This window comes from Clytia hemisphaerica, unplaced genomic scaffold (genome assembly GCF_902728285.1).
Source record: "Clytia hemisphaerica strain Z4C2 unplaced genomic scaffold, Clytia hemisphaerica genome assembly, whole genome shotgun sequence".
Classification (NCBI taxonomy): Eukaryota; Metazoa; Cnidaria; class Hydrozoa; order Leptothecata; family Clytiidae; genus Clytia; species Clytia hemisphaerica.
The window spans coordinates 249,035-267,812 of NW_027104534.1; the positions used below are offsets into that span (position 1 = coordinate 249,035).

The 18,778-nt window shown below is 34.7% G+C and overlaps 2 protein-coding genes across 3 annotated transcripts; both read right to left on the bottom strand.

Annotated features, from left to right (window-relative positions):
• Positions 1-405: 405 nt before the first annotated feature.
• LOC136822482 (catalase-like) lies at positions 406-13,428 on the bottom strand. 2 transcript variants are annotated; one of them, XM_067078749.1, is made up of 12 exons: positions 13,344-13,428; positions 6,383-6,465; positions 5,660-5,936; positions 5,148-5,329; positions 4,742-4,921; positions 4,379-4,489; positions 3,675-3,755; positions 3,169-3,321; positions 2,488-2,694; positions 2,125-2,286; positions 1,555-1,611; positions 406-827 (listed from the first exon to the last, which is right to left on the bottom strand). In XM_067078749.1, exons 2-12 carry the CDS (start codon positions 6,431-6,433, stop codon positions 801-803), a joined length of 1,488 nt encoding a protein of 495 aa, XP_066934850.1. In that variant the 5' UTR covers positions 6,434-6,465; positions 13,344-13,428; the 3' UTR covers positions 406-800. The 2 variants fall into 2 exon arrangements, with proteins under 2 accessions (XP_066934850.1, XP_066934849.1); XM_067078748.1 differs by lacking the exon at positions 13,344-13,428 and adding an exon at positions 7,075-7,130.
• Positions 13,429-15,345: 1,917 nt separating this feature from the next.
• LOC136822473 (major facilitator superfamily domain-containing protein 6-like) lies at positions 15,346-17,228 on the bottom strand. The gene is made up of 2 exons (XM_067078737.1): positions 16,989-17,228; positions 15,346-16,692 (listed from the first exon to the last, which is right to left on the bottom strand). The coding sequence occupies exons 1-2, from the start codon at positions 17,219-17,221 to the stop codon at positions 15,429-15,431; spliced, it is 1,497 nt and encodes a 498-aa protein (XP_066934838.1). The 5' UTR covers positions 17,222-17,228; the 3' UTR covers positions 15,346-15,428.
• Positions 17,229-18,778: the final 1,550 nt, after the last annotated feature.

Below are 18,778 nucleotides of genomic sequence, written 5' to 3' on the forward strand. Positions count from 1 at the left end.
CTTTTGTTATATCATGCTGATATAAGCTAAAAAATGTTTTTCTTTTTCTCTTTCTGACCAATCTTTCTCCGTGTCAATCCAATGTGAAAAAGCTTGTAAATTAAAATTGATGAGTAAGCAAACGTTATCACTCTTATTTAAAAACAAAATCTTTAATAAAAATGTCGGGGTATGAAGATGGGTTCGATTGACCACTAACCTTGTGACAGCTGCCCAAATTCATATATATTCAAGAAACCTTCAACAGTTCTTTCATTCATCATGGCTTTTATGAATTGGGGGGGGGGGGTTACTGGTAAGGTGCAATCCAGATTCACTTGGGTTTCGGTCTACTTTGCCTACATAGCGGTTTCCCGTATCTTGCCAAGTCAAAAGTTCAAAGTAAGAAATTTCAAATTGAAGGAATTTAAAGTTGAATATTTCTTTTTCATCTTTGAAGACAGATTATTATCGATTATCTTATAAAATATTTACAAATGACAAGTAGTATGAAGAAAAAGACGAAAAATATGATAATTATTCAAAATCAGAGGTATAGGTATAATTGAACGTCGTAATTGCGTGATAAAAAGAATAATTACTGAATTTAACAAAATTAATTATGTATTCTTGAAGGATATAATGTAAGGCTGAATGATGAAGCTATTTATCTGACCGTTTAGTTTGTCAATGTTGTTGTGGTGTAAGCTATAGTATTAAAATATAAATTATACAATCTTGTTCCCCGAAAAAAAATGCATATAACAAAAACAAATATCGTTAACGAGTCAACGAAGGTTCGATTGGTAAATTTTCTCGATTTACAATTGAGATGATTTGTAAGCATCCTAAAAAAAAGAGAAGGAAAACAAATAAATCATCAATGATTTGAAAAACGTGAAGGGCATAAATGGCGAGACCCAGCTGGCACAAAACTTTGTTTTCACGTTCATCCAACGTTTTACGGACGTTGTGAACGTTAGATAAACGTCGAAAGAACGTTGTGTGCTACAATCAGGGTCATAATATATTGGCACTTTCGGCTAATTTACAATTTTTTCGAAAATTGAAGTTCGAGCGAGAATGTCAATTTTTAGGCCTTCAACTTGATTTGATCAAGTATTTCGATCTGGGAGGGATTTATGGGTTTCTAGGCTATATTTCAAGCCCTACTAGACCATTTTTGAACTTTTGGATCCTCACATCCTAAGGTCCTAAGTCTTAAGTCTAGCGTTAAAACTCAGAGTTAAAACTCTACCCTTCGAACCTACTTTAGAGCACTTACAAATCGATTGTGGTTTCAAAACACCCCGGTGAATTTCCCTTTTGTGCCAAATATTTTGTCCCTGATTGTAGCTGGGGAGATCTAAAAAATCATAATTCATTAATTCTGTACTCTCCAAGAGATAATAGCTATGGTTCCTAGTAACGACTTTTGCAAAAAGTGTCTGCGGGCATATCATTGAAAAAAAAATTCATCTACACCCTCAAGAACAACTTATCCTGGGAAAATTCGTTTCACTTTTCAGGCATATGTTTTCTACAGAAATTATGGGAAATAGACAAGCAACTTACAACTGCTTCACGAAGTTTTTGTCCAAAATCAACATTGACTTTGGCAAAGTTGCCAATCTGCAACGAAAAAAAAGATAAGAAAATATAAGAACAATGGATATTTAATTATATTCGCATACTTGATTTTATACAGCCCTTCCGATAAAGACATCCATACGTAAAACTCTTCTAAGCGACCGTAGTGCAGTTGAAGAGCATCCGGCTACGGTTCGCAAGGCCCCAGTCGGGTCATACCGAAGATTCCCATAATGGTACTTGATGCATCTCTGCTTTTAAGAGAGACAGATCAAGGGTAAGTGGAGCAATCCAGGGAGAAAGAGTGGCGCCCTCCCCTACCTTCAGGTAGATAAATATAGCTATCGAAATAGAAGCCTTCGGGTCCCCCCCCAACTGTGATTGCAGACTTACTTAGTTAAAAGCCTTTAATAAAATCAAAATGTGAAAACAGCAAATAAGGGTAAGAGCTCATTTGATATCATCAAAATCATCAAAGCATCACCAATCGGCTGTAGATTCAATGCTGTTTAGAGGAAGGTATGAGATTGTTAAAACCTGAACAAAAATACATACAGCTCTTTCTTGGATAAATTTCTGTGCATCCTTCAAGTGACCAGCCAAATTGGCAACCAAGTCATTCTGTTCTTTTTCATCAAGAACTTTAGACCAGAAGATAGCTGGTTGACTGAAGTTGTCTTCATCACTGGATTGGTAACGCCCTTCAATGCCCTCGTGCTAAAAAAAGAACAAAAAAATCAATAACTGGTGATGAACTAATGAACGGTTAAAGTAAAGGTATTTTTCAGAAAGTTGAATAACCCAGCTGGCACACAACGTCGTTTCAACGTCCATATAACGTTAGATGAACGTTGAAATAACGTTGTGTGTCTGCTGGGAAGGCTTCCAAAGTATGATATGGTATAGTTTGAAAATTACCTTGATTCCGACATGAGCTTCTTGTCTTTGTTCTTGCGGCCCACTGAAGCTGTTTGGGAAATAGTTTGGAGCATCGTCTTGTTCAAAGCATTGTGGGCCGTCACGTGCGTACGTGCGTACGGGGCAACGTGGTCTGTTGACAGGTAATTGATTGTAGTTTGCACCGAGACGGTGACGGTGAGTGTCTCCGTAAGAGAACAAACGTCCCTATGAAAAAAGATATTTGAAATTCATAAGAAAGTTCTCTTCGTTTTACTATGGTGATATAGCAGATTTTTCTTTTTTTTTCAACCGCAAGGTTGGCATTCAACTTAGCTTATTAGCTTAATAGTATAGAGAACTGAAGGTATAAATTTATATGAAAGAATTACTATTAAATTTATATCATAAAATTATGTAGACCTTTAAAATAAATAAAACGATAGTAAAACATCTCCTTGCAAAAATCAAATAAAAATTATTATCAACATTTAGACAAAAAGATTTTATCATCTTTTGGAGAACACAGCCAAATTAAAGTACATCATATCTTTCTTTGCTTAACGAGCGTAAAACTCTCATTCTAGAGTAAAGTCTAAAAACCTGGAGCTGTCTATTGTATAGACTAAGCCAAATCTTCTTTCAAGAATCCTACTAGAGTAATAAGCAGGAAAACTCAAGGACAAAACAAATAGAACATACTTGCAACATTTTATCAGGGGAAGAATCTACACCAGGAATCATGTGAGCTGGTGAATAAGCACTTTGTTCGACATCAAGGAAGTAATTTCGAGGATTGCGATCCAACACCAATCTTCCGACTGGAATCATTGGGTATTTTTCATGTGACCAAATCTATTGTTGAAAAACAAAAGAATATTGATTATTTAATAGAAGACTTCGGATTAGGAAGGTTCGGGAAAGGTCCATAATAACCATAGTCGGTGTGCGAAGTCTTTTTTTTTTATCGTAACACAAATTGCCGCTGCTTCGTGTTAGACAGTCAGTATGATTTTGAAAGGTCTCTGTTAAAAATAAAAAAGAGACAAATGTAATTTATGATAATGTCTACGCAGTCAATATCTATGGTTAAACATCAGTTAGCCGATTTTAGCACAGCAATTATAAGTTTCTTGCCGTAAAATAAAAGGTTTTCAGACAAAGAATATATAATATCAGCTCAATATGATTCATATATGAAGACTTACTTTGGTCAAATCGAAGGGGTTCATTTCTTCTTGTTCTGCTTCTTCTTTGCTCATCACTTGAATTTGTAATGACCATGATGGCTGAAAAGAATCAAAGAAGAAATTCAAATTAGTTTTTCGTTAAAGGTTTTGTTTTTAAAATAAGAGTGATAGCGTTTACTTACTCATTAATTTTAATTCGCAGGCTTTTTTCACATCGAATCGACACGAATGTGGAGCAAGTTTGGTCAAAAAGAGGAAAAGAAAAACATTTTTTGCTTACATCAGCATAATCTAACAACATGAAACGGGAACACTTATGTAAAAGTAAAACCTTTAAGTTAAAATTCTGATCGTAAAGTGTAACTTAAATCATTGTCAGGCTCAAGTGTAAAAAGTTGTCAAAGCGTTAAAGAGATCTCTCAGTAAAAGAAAATTCAGAGTTCATATTTCTAATGCATGCAGAACGCGAAAAGTAAAGTGAAAAATAAAGCGAAACCTTCATAATTATACATAATTGCACCATGACTTTAGACCAGATGAGATTAGAGTTTTTATAAGATACTTTAATAATTGGTCATTTGAAATGATAAAAAGGACGCGTTCTTTAGAAAAAGTAACAAAATTGTTCTATTACTGGTTAACGACCAACCAAATCAAATAAGAGCTTGTAAAAGCTCCATCTCGTCTCCTTTAGACATTATTAGGTCATGTTTGTTTCTTACATGGTCTCCTTTAGCGATGGAATTATAAAGATCTTGGATGGCGTAATCAGGATTTCTTCCAGCCAAAACTTCAGCTTCAGATGCAGAAAAGTTCTTAATGCCTTGGTCAGTCTAGAAAAGGAGAATTGTGAACGTTTGATTATTTGTTTAGGAAAAAGCGATGTCTGATAATATGTAATTTCTTTTGGTAAGGGCGTGTAGCATAAGGAAAATAATGCTGAATAAGCAGAGTTCAGATTAAGCTTCAAGGAGAAATTTGGATTATTTACTACTCCGAGAAAATGGCAGGATGGAGGAGCACACCTCAGCTTTAACGACAATATTGTATTTAAGAACGATTTGAGATTCATATTGATATTATACCTTGAAATGGAATTTGCACCAGCAATACTCATTCTCAGCATTGACCAATTTAAAGGTGTGAGATCCATATCCATTCATGTGACGATAACCGTCTGGTGTTCCACGGTTACTGAACAAAAACATCACTTGATGTGTCGTTTCTGGTCTCAAACTGATGAAGTCCCAGAACATGTCAGGGTCCTAGATAATGATCAAATTTGAAAACTATTTAGGGTAGGCTTTGTAGAAAAAAAGGTATGGTCTTTGTTATTTGTCTGATTTTAAACATATCAACAACACTAAAAATAACTAACTGGCTAATATGATAAGGGTGAGAGAATAAACATAGTAGATTTCACTTTTAGACCAAAGAGAAGAGATAATGATGAGATGATGCAGAACGGTAAAACCTTCTCTAAAAATATACCTTTAAATGAGTTCTTGGGTTTCTTTTTTGAGTGTGAATGAAACTTGGGAAAAGAATTGGATCCCGAATGAAGAAGATGGGCGTGTTGTTTCCAACTAGGTCCCAGTTTCCTTCTTCACTGTAGAATTTGACAGCAAAACCACGTGGATCACGAGCAGTGTCAGCACTTCCTGATTCACCACCTGAAAGAAGGAAATCATGAAAAGTTTTGAACAAAAGGTGTCCCATAACGTACAAAGTTAACTAAACTCGATATTAAAATTCCGTATCGTTAATGAATAACTCAAAAGTTGAATTGCTAAAGTCACTCACAATAATTCAAAAAGATTTTTCATAATTCTAGATTAGATCATGAGTAATGCGTTTTGAAAGGATGGGTTTTTTGTAACATCCTGATAATGTCAAGGCTATGTTACAACAAGAATATCAATAACTTCTCAATAAGCCAAGTAGCTGAGCAGCCAGTCTCAAACTTGGTATATAAATACATAACCCACTTAAAAAAATCTTACCAACAGTTGAGAATCGGGCAGAAACATCAGTTTTCTTTCCGATTTGAGCGAACGGTGCCAATTTGGTGTATTTAGTCACGTCATGAGTACATTCAAAATATCCGAAGGCACCGGCCCCTTTCGCGTGCACGACACGTTCTGGGATACGTTCACGATCAAAACGTGCCATGTCCTCAATAAAGTTGTTGTCTTGGATGAGGACTGGACCTCTTGGGCCAAGGGTCATTGTGGCTGTTTTGGTTTCCATTGGAGCACCAGTCTCCGTGGTCAGTTGGAACTATATTTAAAGAAGAAACAATTGAGATATATTCTGTATTTTTTTTTTTTTTTTACTTTCGACAAAAATACCACGAAATGAACTCGATAGTTTCGAAGTTTAGATTTCTACGTAGTTAGCTATCCCGGGTGGAAAAAAGACAAATTGTTTTAACGTTCAAATAACATTGGATGTGCGTTATTTTGACGTTGTTATTAAATGGCTTGCAAGTGGTACATAGCAAAGTTTCAATAGAAGTTCAGCTGAATGTTTTTTGAAACGCTTCCACAGGGGTGAAATCTAATAACGTTGCGGAATTAGATAAAGCTAAAATTGCGGAATTTTGCAGCGTTGCTATTCTATCCGATTTCTGGAGAAGAACATTTGAAATAGAACTATGTAAGAGTTGATAGATACAGCAGTATTCGACACAAATACACTTCCTGAAGCATTTGAAAGCAACTTACAGGACATTGGCGGGCATCTTTAAAATTGTTCAATTGTTGTCTTGCAGCCATGATGATTGTGTGGATGTTTTAGTTCAGATACACTATAACGAGAAATTTAATGAAATTCTGGTCAGTGTTGCCTCAACGGGGTACTTTAAACTTATATCTTCACGACAAATTCAGCAAATAGTGATCTATTTATACAGAAATTCATCCAGCAGAGAGAATTTAACGAATAATTCCATGCTGTTGTTTCATAATCCATTTTGATAGTTCAAAGATAATTATCGTCGTGTGTAAATTAATGCCAGGATGGTAAACACTTAACAGACAATGATGGTCGTAACTTGAATTTCTCTCCCTTTGAAAAATGCGAAAGGTAATAAAAATCCACTTCAGTAATGAGCAGGAGTTCAATTATCAGGCAACAGAGAGACAAGTTATAAAAAAACGCAATTTGACATTTATTAATTAGTCCTTGTAGCTTAACACTTATTTCCTGTTAACAATATGCCATAGTTATTTAAAAGCAAAAATGTTGTCACAAAATCTCATATAAAAGGAGAATTCCGATTCTATCATATCACTTGAAGGCCATTCTAAACAACACAATTATCAAATTGCACTCTGCAGCCTGCTGAATTGCATAGCTTTAAAGGTTTTCCCTAATCACTCCGAATAAAACAAAAAGTCCACAGTGCTTTACCTACCTAGCTTTGCAGCAATAAAAAAGTCTCAATAAATACTAATACTGCTACTGAATGAAAATATTTGCTTTATATACCTGCACCCTAAAAACTCCCACAGCTTATTAACAAAGGAAGGAACAATAAATCAGTATTTAGTTTGACAAGGGAGTAATATTGCATAGTTATTTAACAAACTATAAATCTAAAACTGTTGTAAGAACATTAAGCAATCATTATTCGTTTATCACGATGACTTGCAAATATCAAGAAGAAATGCTACTTTTATACACGGTTTTTTATATAAGAACATCCAAAAATCTTTTCAGCCTTTGGATGGGATGTTCTTAACTTTTTTGAGTTTTCATCCTAAAAATGTTCTTTAAGATGTTCTTATTTTCACAAAGCATTTTGTCCATTTCCCTAAGAAATCGGATGTTTTAAGATTTTGCAACACCTTTATTAAATATGTTTTAAACATTTTGGCCATCAAAGCTTCGTGTAGCCTTTGTTTCTTCTTATATAAAAAAAAACGTGTAAGCACTTTTTTGTCAACTGCAACAGTAACAAGATATTTCGTCCATATAATTAAAAAAAAGCTATTGTTAAAAAAAAACAGATTTAAACGAATATAGCTCAATCATCGCTCACTTAATAACCCACACATTTACCAAGTGATGTCAAAGTGATCCTGCAGAAAATATATCCTGATATATATTGGTTGAAAACAAAACACCCCTTTTTTGAGATGTTACGACTTTCGCAATATGCAATGACTGTGCATTTTTTTCGATGATGATTTCTTTAAGAAATCATAATATTTACTTTTTGCTAATACAAGAACAAACATGAATTATGTACTCTGAGCTGACTGTAGACTGAGGAAAACCCGTCTTCGTATTTAAATTTGATGTCACGATATAAAAGATAATTTGGCCCTTTGACGATTCTTAGGTTAAGACTGCCAAATTTTATGGTGGTGATAATCTTATTATTCCTAATTTTTAGGCCAAGTTCATTATATTGCATTAGAAGTGTGTTTTCAAAATTTTAAGCTTTGTGTTGTGAAATATCAACACCTATAAGACCTCACTTTTAGACCTATAATACTTTTAATATATCTTAACCCTGTGGCTGTTGTTCAATATATCTTATTTAGAGCAAATTTTTGTAACAAGTTGATCAATATAAGATCGATTAGCTGATGATCAATCTTCATAGTAGCAATTAAGACAAATTATGCTTCATAGATTGACTCTAGCTAAACAAAAATAGAATCAAAGGGTGTGCAAGGAGGTCTGAAATCTGAAACTCAGGAGCCAAAATGGAACAAGAATTAACAGATCCTAAAACACTTGAAAAAGTCGTTTACAATGTAATATTTATACAAGAAATTCTAAAGTAAACACTCTTCTTAAACAAACAGCAAACGTATATAGATTACAGACTATGTCTCCTGTTGTTAATTGGGAGATAAGAAGTACATTAAGAAAAAGAAACGATGCCTAGTTGGCTAGTCTAGGTACTAAATGATACATATTTGAATTTTTGAAATTTCTTTTCCTACAAATTATGACACTAATTAATGAGCGAAACTTATTTCACTGCATCATAATTTAAAAGCTATTACTTATAGAATTAGCAGTGTAATGACCCTCGTTAAGATATGATCTGCAAGTCATGTCATGTTTAAAAACCAAAATTGGTAAAAAGTATTACAGAATTATACAACTTTAGACATGAAGTCATGTGTTTGGTGCAAGTAATCTATATTAAAAGTTATCCTTTTGGTGATAAAAGCTTAAAACTTTTATAAATATAATGCTTGATCAAATTTCATGGAATATACGTAAGCAAACAAAAAGTGACCAAATTTTCAGAACAACTATGAACTACAATCTCCAAAAATTCAACCAAAATTATATTTTGAATTTGAGCATAGATAAAAAAAGCAAAATAATATATCTTATTCATTTTTAAGAGCACTGAAATGTACAAAATATATCTGCCTTATTTTTAAGAAATCGAAAGGAAAAACTAGAACAAAGACGATATGTAACTATAGGTGCAAGGAACTATCCCCTTTATTATATCAATCCCTTCTGAAAGGCAAATCTCGTCAGAAAATCACCTATGTAATGTCACCTTATCTCGTATGACGCTGCATGAAACGTTTTGAAGTTTTTATGTATCTATATTTTATGATATATCATTGTGATGTTTAAAAAAATACAATCATTTATCATAACTGTGTGATATCATTTTACGTATGTGATATAAGTATAAATTTTGAAAAAGTTGTTGTTGGCTACAAAATGAGAAATACCCTTTTTTAATACATACAGCCTGATACAGCCAGTACTTTAGGCAAGAAGGAAGATATCACCACCTTTATAAGAAAATCTAAGTCTTCGAATATTTTTAACTTCTTAAATTTTTAAAGCTTAAAATTGTTCTTAAAATTTTCTTAATTTGACCATATTTATTGTGAGCATTTTTGTACAATTTTCCTAAGAAATTGGCTGTTTTAAAATCTGTTAGAATCCATATTCTTGATCATTTAAAGTTTCTAAAGGTCTAACCTATCCCAGTTACAGCAAAGTTGAAGTAAAAAAGTAAGAAACCTCTCTCTTTCAGAAAGAACTTGACATGGAATATGTCAGAATTATAATTCTATTTTCTTCTACTCAAGCACTCACAGGGTATATAAAATATATTTTCATTCCTAACTGTTCTAAACAAAAAATTAGAGGACAAACAGGCAGAGGAAGTTTGTGTTTCATTTACTTTGACAGGTCTGTACCTTACTAATAAGTCTGGAGACCATCATAAATTGTACATGATATCCTGTAGGAATAGAGTAGGATGTACCGTAGAGCAGGGCCCAACCTATCGGACCACAATGCAATGAACTGGATGAATGAATGAATTGTATCCCTGTAATTCATGTCCCACATCTTTTAAAACTCATAAAACTTCTCTCGCACACAGCGGTGAAAAAGTAACAGTACAGGGGAAAGGACACTATGCTAAATCAATAATAATATAAACCTAGAGATTGGTTTGCGATTAGGTTTTAGCATATTGCGGAATGATAAATAAGTATTTTTGTTACTAAAATTTCTAACCTCCATTGAGTACAAAATGCTTTGAGAAATTTCAAATAGGTATCAAATAGGTTATAAACATCTCAGCAAAAACACATAATACATAATTAGTGGTACTAATACATAATTATGTATACAGGTATATGGACCCCAAAAACCATGGTACCCCAAAAGCAGCACAGTCACTTAAATAAAAAAACCAGAGGTTTTAGAGCATTAGGATAAAAAACATTCCTATTTTGGAGAGCCCTGATATCATAGGGTTGTGTTTAATAACGATTTATTCAGAAATATTTTCATTTTAGGAAATTACAGCCCTGTTCATAAAAAAAGTATAGTCAAAATATTTCAAAATTTTAACACTTGGATCACTGGATTCATAAATCAGGAGACTAAGTTTGCAAACCTAGGATAAAAATCAACCATCAAGGTATATCTTTTCAATTGTTAAAGTTTTCATGCAAAAAATTCTTTGTGAATATCACAATTTTAATGTACTTAATATTTTTTATCATTGTTTTGGTGCTGGAGTCAGCCGGGTCAAAAGTGACTAAGGATCCTTTCATATAACTATACCTATAGACCCTTTGCTATGTCATGTTGAATAATTAAATACTCCAGCAGCAAAACAATGATAAGAAAAAATTATAGCACACTTAAAATAATCATGCATTAATACATAATAGTTGCTTGGGAGAACGTGACAACCTACCTATTGACTCAGTTTGGCATATTAAATTAATCTAGTCATTCGGCCCGGAAATTACACCGTATTACAGAAATTAAACCCTAAAACTCGAGCTTATAGTTATACTTTATAAGACGTTGCAGGAGAAGATTCGCTGTGTTATTGCATGCTAATCCGTGATAGCTCTTTGCCACCCCCACTCAAGATGCTTGAAGGGTTAATGCATAGTTATCATAGTCAGAGTATATCTGGACCTTGGATGCCGTGGTATAGTGGTAGTCGACCTTGGCTTCTGTGTAGGGGACAGGGTTCGATTCCCACTCACGGCAGTTCACTTGGCAAGTGAACGTTCCTTCGCCCGGGTCAACCCATGCCATGTGAGGGGAATTGGGTAGTCAGTTCAAGGTGCTGACGGCACGCTCATTAGTAAGCGTCTATAGTTGCGAGAATAGGCCTCTAAAGCCTCCTGCAACTCAACCAAATAGAAATAGAAATAGAAATGGATATTCCAGGATTACAATTTTACCAACTTTTTAGCGCTTTAGATTCTGTGATTCTGTAAAGAAAAAGATAACAAGTATGGCATTTTCTAATCAAGGATTTGAAGAGTTCCAGCTACACTGTAAGTGTGCACTAATTTTTTTGATGGAGTTCTGATATAACTAGGAGTTTTGGTCTAAGCTGAAAGAAACCTTTTCAACAGTGCGTCACAAAGTGCGATATTTCGATCGCACAGAAGCACATCAAAACACCAGCTTTTTTAAATTTTTTCTCGTTTATCCAAACGCTGCAATCCCGCATAGGCTTAGAGCTCAAGACTAAAACCCCCAATACGAGACATTTGACTGATCGAAAAAAATTTATCATCATCAATTTAGTCAACTGTCAGAATTGTTTACTCGCTGGAAATAAGCAACTTTCTGAAGCTTCTTTTTTTTTTCCGTTGTCCATCATTTCACAAATAAGGAAGATGAAAAATTACCATCAATCCTGCTAGTAAAAACAGTCAGGACCTCTTTGGTCTTTTTTAACATTAGTTCGGATAGAATAAAAACATACCTGATCAACACAACCAAACCTTCTGTCTTGCGTTTACTCTTTCCTTCCCAACAACTTTCGTTTTTGCTTATGTAGGTTTTAAAATCCACAAGTAATGAACCTCTTATAGCTTTATCTGAATAAATCTGGTTGAAAACCTTTTGTCAGGTTTCATTCCGTACGTTTTTTATCCACGTTGTGAACCGGTTTCCCCGATTTCCCGATAATTAAAAATTGGAACTTTCCCGTGGGCGCGATTGGGCGTACCGCCATCGCGAAATATTTTTCGTGAAAATTTACCGTATTCTAACGCTAATATAATCTAGATAGGAAACAAATATTAAATTTGATATTTTTTTTCTCGTATTTCTAAATTTCAAGATAAAAAGAACTATCTACCAATTATTATTATTAACGGGCGTTGAATCGACATTGACATATTTAATGATGTCATAATCAATGCCGTGTATATTTTGTCAGCGCCGTGCATATTTTGTCAACATCCTTTTCATTGGATAAATACCACTAAAATATACAAGATAAGTAAACATAAATTTATCGCCCGCGAGCACGGCTTAGCAAAGCGCACCTCTCTTATTCATTATCTAAGAATTGAAGCGGGCAAAGATTACCGCGCGACTGATAGCAGACAAAGTTTTTTTTGAAGATATTTTCAGTTATAATCCAAGGTAGAACAAACTAAACATAGAAAGGGAGTATTTTTTAGTACTCTATACGATGATCGGTATTTTTTTTGAATTCTATGTTTAGATTTTTCTACCCAGCCCCGTTGCTATGTACGTGTGCCCTGTTGCCAAGACCTTTGCTTGAAATCGAAAGCGAAACCAAGATTATTTAACGCACACTGCCGTTTGCGTAATATCGATAAAGTGAAATGAGGTCCTGACTGAGTAAAAAGGGGGTATTACGACTAGTCTACAAAAAGTACGCTCTTGCAACGAATAGAATATCTTGGAAATTAATTTATGCGAGTCTATAGTTGCGAAAATGGCATGGGCTTCAAAGCCTCCTGCAACTCAACCAAATAGAAATAGAAAAAGAAAAAGAATACATCATCATCTAAAATATTTGGTGATACGTGGTGATAACCTTCATTTAAAAAACACTCATCGATGATCTCTTCTCCTTTATAAACGAATGAACAGCAGATAATTTTAAGAGATCCTCTAGAAAATGGGATGTGCTGGTCAGTTTCAAAGGAAAACCCACCACCTGGTAAAGAACAGCAGTTATTTCGTACGAATGGCTCGCCGGATGCTTCTTGTCCTGGACTGATTCCACAAAAAAAGTTTCCTCATAATCATTTTCATTCCATTCCATTTAGCATTTGACGACACCTTTTCTGCTATGTTGTGCGGCAGTCCATCCAACATCCAAAAAGGTCCAAGAAGAATAACCTAGCCTAAAAGAAGTAAAATTAATACAGGAGCAAAACTTACATCCAACTGTACTGTATGAAGATTTATCAGAAGCAAAGTTTCCTCTTATCTTATCTGTTACAGCTGCTCAAGCTGATGCTTGCTAAGGTTGTCCAGTCGGGCTCAACAATAGTTCATGACATTCATATTCTCTGCGCATTAGATTCAGTTGGACCCAGCTGTGCGCGGTTGCTCAATCTTTGTTTATACAGCCCAGCCCGATACCCGATTCTACTTCGGAGATATTCCGAATCTACAACATTCCAGTTGCATGCAGTGTGGATGACACCGTTTGCTCGAGATCCCGAGTGCACAACTCGGAAAAAGTCGAGTGGTGCAGGTGCAAAATTTGAGGTTTTTAGGTGCAAGTGTAGACGGTTTTTTAACCCCAAGCAGAGTTCCACTATTTTCTATTTTTCTTAACTTGGTATTTTCGAATTTTTCCTCAAGTGCAACCTTGCCTACGGTGGCCTAGACAACGATGGCCCTGAAGGCTCAGAATTTCTCTTGATAAAACGAACGGAGTTTCCCAAAATCAAGCGAGGCCCGGAATCTTCGAGTTAGAAAACTTCGAGTTAGCAATTTTCGAGTTAGCTAAATTATGACGTCATAAAATTGCAAATTATGACGTCATTCGACTCTAACTCGATTTTTCATTTTCAAAAAAGGATTTTCGAGTTAGGATTAACTCGAATTTTAAACATAAATTAAAATAACTTTAAAATAAATTAAAATGAATGAAATTGTTTTAAGGTGGTTCCCCACCGGAAAATACCATTTTCAAAGTTGACCTAGAAAGACTTCCTGTTGGTTGAACTTCACTTCTGGGGAACTTATTTGGTCATTGGGGAATTTCCCCGCCCACCACAAGGAGTTATTTTGCGCCTAAGATTTAAAGAAAATTTGACAAGGCTCACCGTTAGTGCTCGCCGTTTGTGATCAAAGTGACTTTTAAGTGCTGATATGTCCAACTTTTAGAAAAAAGCAAAAAGAACGGTTTGAGTTTTTCACTTGAAATTATGCATGTTCCCTATAAATTTCTTTAAGACAGCAAAAAAATTGAGCTCAATGTGACGATTTGAAGTTTCTCCAAGTTTTGCCAAATTAATAACTGCGTACTTAAAATAGCATAGCTCAACAAAAAATAGTCCAAACTCTTAGAAATTTATAGGGAACATGGAAAATTCTATATAAAATGCACCTGAAAAATTTGAAAACATTCTGATCAAAATTGCGTCCTCCATTTACTGCAGAATGGAGCCCTCTAAAACGGCTAAATGGCTACTAAATCATGCTCAAAATGAGGAAAATTAGGGAAATTGAAATTTTTTTAAAAAAAATTTATTTTTACCTCAAATACTTTCATGTGACCAAATATCAAGTTTATTGGACCAATATTGAGCATTTTAGCATTTCCAGTGGGGAACCACCTTAAGTATTAGAGAATACAGCGAAAAAAAGGATTGAACGTAGGTAAGATTAGAATAGATTATACAACATTTTTCATATCAGGACAGTGTCTGCCTATAGTTTATATTATGCTGATAAAGCAAGATGTTTTTCTAATTTTCCACTTTCTGACCAATCTTGCTCCCCGTCTGTGCTAATTCAATATTAAAAAGCTTGTAAATTAAAATTGATGAGAAAGTAAACGATACACTTTTATTTTAAAAACAAAACCTTTAATGGCGTTCGTTTTTTCGAGCATTAGAAAAAGTATTGTACCTTGAGTGGGATGACGGGATGATCTCAAGATCTAATAGACCTAATATGCAAAAGCTCAAACATGTTCCAATGATAAGGCTGATGATATGAGGCTGTAAACCCCTCCAAAATTGAAATATCCAAGGAAACAAAAAGTAAAAGGCTGAAATCGCCAGAAGAAATACCCACAGATTTAAATATGTTTCCAAGAAAATTGTAAAATCAATAAAACCATCAAAAGAACCGAAAAAAAGTTCGCACCACTAGCCACCACTTGGTACAATGATTCTCCAGAACCAAACCAAACCAAACAGGTGGAGTCACTGCTGTTAAACGCGCAGTCGCGTTCTCTTGTTTCATCCAGAAACTCGGATAGCGTTCTAAATCAATTCCTTGACCCTATCAACACGTTGTGTCATTTTCATATGTTGTACTCTCATCATTCTTTTCCGATTTTGTAGTGTTTTTATTCTTGTCTTTGAATATGAAAATATAAACACCCAGAACCATAGCCCAAAACAAGGCGAAAAATGCGTAAATAAGATACACCTTCCGTCCTCCATAGTTTTTGAAAAGAACACCTCCAATGCTTGACCCAACCAAAACTCCAACTCCTTCGAACATTGTTTGGAAGAGGGAAACCATGCTCGTAATCACAATTAAGGGACTGGTTTCTTTCACATAAGTAATAGCTGACGTCACAAAAAGCACAAAACTTAAAAAATGCAATGGTTGAAAAGCTAATAGAATCCATCCAGTTGGTGCAAATGTGTATCCAAGGTAACGTACAACAAAAAATATTAAGGCAACCATCAGAGATATCAACGGACCACCTAGAATCCGAATGATTTTGCCTGAAAAGAAGAATCCAAAAATGGCTGAAAATCCGGCGATTGATATTGTAAGTGTTCTTACGAGAGAGGGAGAGGAGAGTTCCTTCAAGTAGAGAAAATTTAAAACTTTGTATGAGCTATATACAACACCACCGAAAAACGCAATTCCATAAACAAGTATCACTTCGAACTGAATCAAATGTCTACGAAATGTTTTTCGAAAACATTGTTTTTCTTTTTCGTTCATCGTATGGTTCTCATCTTCGAAAGATAGTCCGTTATACAAGACGAGTAAACAAACAGTCATTAAGATCGTAAACAGCACGTACGTAACGAACAGCCCTGAATAGCAAGTGATGCTTACTTTGGGGAAATAGTCAATAATCAGATTTGTCATGTTAACTCCGAAGATAGCTCCAATTGGACCCCAGAATCGTTGCCGACCATAATCGATCTTTCGGTGTTTACTGAGTTGAGATTTTCTGATCGTTGCTACGTCTATAAAGGATGCTCCACTGACCTCGAAAAACGCGGCTAAGATTTGTGTGAAGAAAAAGACGAAAAATGGAGTCCCGTACATATCTTGTTTTTGATTTATGGATTGTCCGTCCAAAGTGGAATTATTGGTTTGATTGAGATTGTTGACAAATTGACTCCACGTTGGTTCAGGGCATTTGTTGATGACAGGGTTACCATATTTGATGGCTAACAAAGGTTGACAACCCATTGTCAAAATAATTCCAATACAATTAATGATAAGGATCAAACGATGACAATGAAACTTGTCTGCAATCACTCCCCAAAATGGTCCTCCAAAGAGCATTCCAAGAAGCCTGAAAGGAAAAAACAATTGACGTGGGATATAAAAAAAGCTTTTGATTAAGAACTCTGAAGTGGAAAGGGCTTAAAACGAGAAAAAGTCTGGGTAACATTTTCTCACGATCAAAACTCCGATATGCTGTAGCACTGAGAATGAAGAATAGCTGTAATGTTTCGGAGGAATTACCAAAAACATCCAAGAACGCCATTCCGATATTCTTTCAATATTAGGATACAAGTTGTTATGAATGTTAGATGAACATTAAAACATCGTTTGTATGCTAGCTCAGAATCAAGAGAAAGACTGTACCTGAATCCAAGAATAAGGCCAGCTTCCACTTTATCTAAACCAATGCCAGTCAAGAACAACACAAGACTTGGTAAGGACCCAACTCTTCGTGCTGTGTCAAAGAAGAAGGCAGCTTTTGCCGGAAGTGTGTTCCAATTGATGTTATACCATTTGTATTTCTTTATTTCCCCTCCCTCTTCATCGTTTTCGTCGTTTAAATTTTTCAACGGCATCTCTTCTGCCAGGTCTCCCATTTCTTCGATTAGTCTGAAAAAATATGCAGTTATGTGAATAAAAATCGGCAGATAAGATATCATACATGACTTGCGTAACCATGCACGCGGTCTCTTTTCAAAGTTTCAACTAAATAGATCATGAAATTTTAAAATAAAATATGAATAAGGATTATATTGCATTCTTGTATTATATATAAAATGAATACCCCGGTTCAGTAAAATGCTATTTTCATCCGATCCAAGTAATATAATCCTTCAAAAAATGTATTGTCTTTTATGAATACACTATAGGAATAGATTACGAATATAATTTCATATGATTTCTTTTGCAATGGTCCCTGATGAATACAAGTTGTTATGATCATGAGATAATAATCTACACGCTTTTTTTATAAGAATATACTTTATAAGAATATACATGATGAAAATGGCCAAAAAATTACGAATATGTTAAGAATATCACCATCATAGAATTTGACTACTAAATTCAAGAATGCCATTTCATAGCTTTGTTAACTGTAAATTGCCAAATATCCCCCAGTAAAGCTCAACACTTTCACAAAAAAATGCATGACATGATGAAATAAATACATCTTGCATATATGCGACAATGTCATTTTCTCCAGCACAATCCGATTAGTACCGTAAGCTGAAATGAAATGAATTCTAAATTAAAAGTTTTTTGAATGGGGATTTAATGTAAAGGTTAAATCATATTTTAACTTTATTTTGGTCCACACACCCCAACGCCCTCGCATCCAGTTGCATCTGAGCAAATCACGCCATATCAGAGAGCGCCGTTCGGTACTTTCCACGGTTCGGCAAATTCCTAGCTTCCTATCTCCTCAGATAAACAGAGTGTCTAACCTTTTATTCTGTAATTGGAGCCGTGCAAATTTGCCTGGTTCATCGTGTGTATTTCTCAGCTTCAACAGAACAAAAACTCAATAAAATCAAATGATTTTAGACTTAGATTATAAACGAATCTAACACTCCCTTACTAATAAATTGGTTCTTGTCAATTCGAAGTCGAGTCTTATTTGTTCGAACTAAAGAAAATACTGAACTTTTTCAGAGTAATTTTCTCGATATGCGGTGGGTATAATTTAGATAAAATGTAATAAAAGTTCAAATAGAGAAAGTCCACTCATTTTTACTAATCCGTTCTACCCGCATCACGCTCTACTCTAAAGCGCTGAGGGGCATACGATGATCTGACAAGCTATTTTTTTTCAAAAGCTCATTTGATATCCATCTCAAATCTAGATAGAAATCATCACTGCGATCGGCCAACCTAGATAGATCCTTTTAACGAACCGCGTCTTTAAGAGTGAAAACGTGCTGTACGCGGAGTAATCAGGATAGGTTCGGAGATTAGGGTCTTACCTGCAATGGCTGAATTCATGCCTTCTTTGCCTTTGTTTATTCTGTCCAGTAGTTTTTCTATCTTTTAAATAAAAATATGATAGTTTGATTGGCTTAATAAATAATCATGCATGAAGACATCAACCCATTTTAGTACAGTAAAAATGATTTTTCAGGTAGGAGCTGGAAACGACCACAAAATAACGTAAT

Excerpts from the sequence above, each read along its gene's own strand:
- LOC136822482 (XM_067078749.1), bottom strand. The coding sequence starts at position 6,433 with ATGGCTGCAAGACAACAATTGAACAATTTTAAAGATGCCCGCCAATGT. Across the intron at positions 4,490-4,741 it reads GGTGCAAATTCCATTTCAAG|ACTGACCAAGGCATTAAGAA; the intron begins GTATAATATCAA and ends CTCCTTTTCTAG. Across the intron at positions 3,322-3,674 it reads ACCCCTTCGATTTGACCAAA|ATTTGGTCACATGAAAAATA; the intron begins GTAAGTCTTCAT and ends TTTCAACAATAG.
- LOC136822473 (XM_067078737.1), bottom strand. The coding sequence starts at position 17,221 with ATGGGAGACCTGGCAGAAGAGATGCCGTTGAAAAATTTAAACGACGAA. Across the intron at positions 16,693-16,988 it reads GGCCTTATTCTTGGATTCAG|GCTTCTTGGAATGCTCTTTG; the intron begins GTACAGTCTTTC and ends TTTTCCTTTCAG.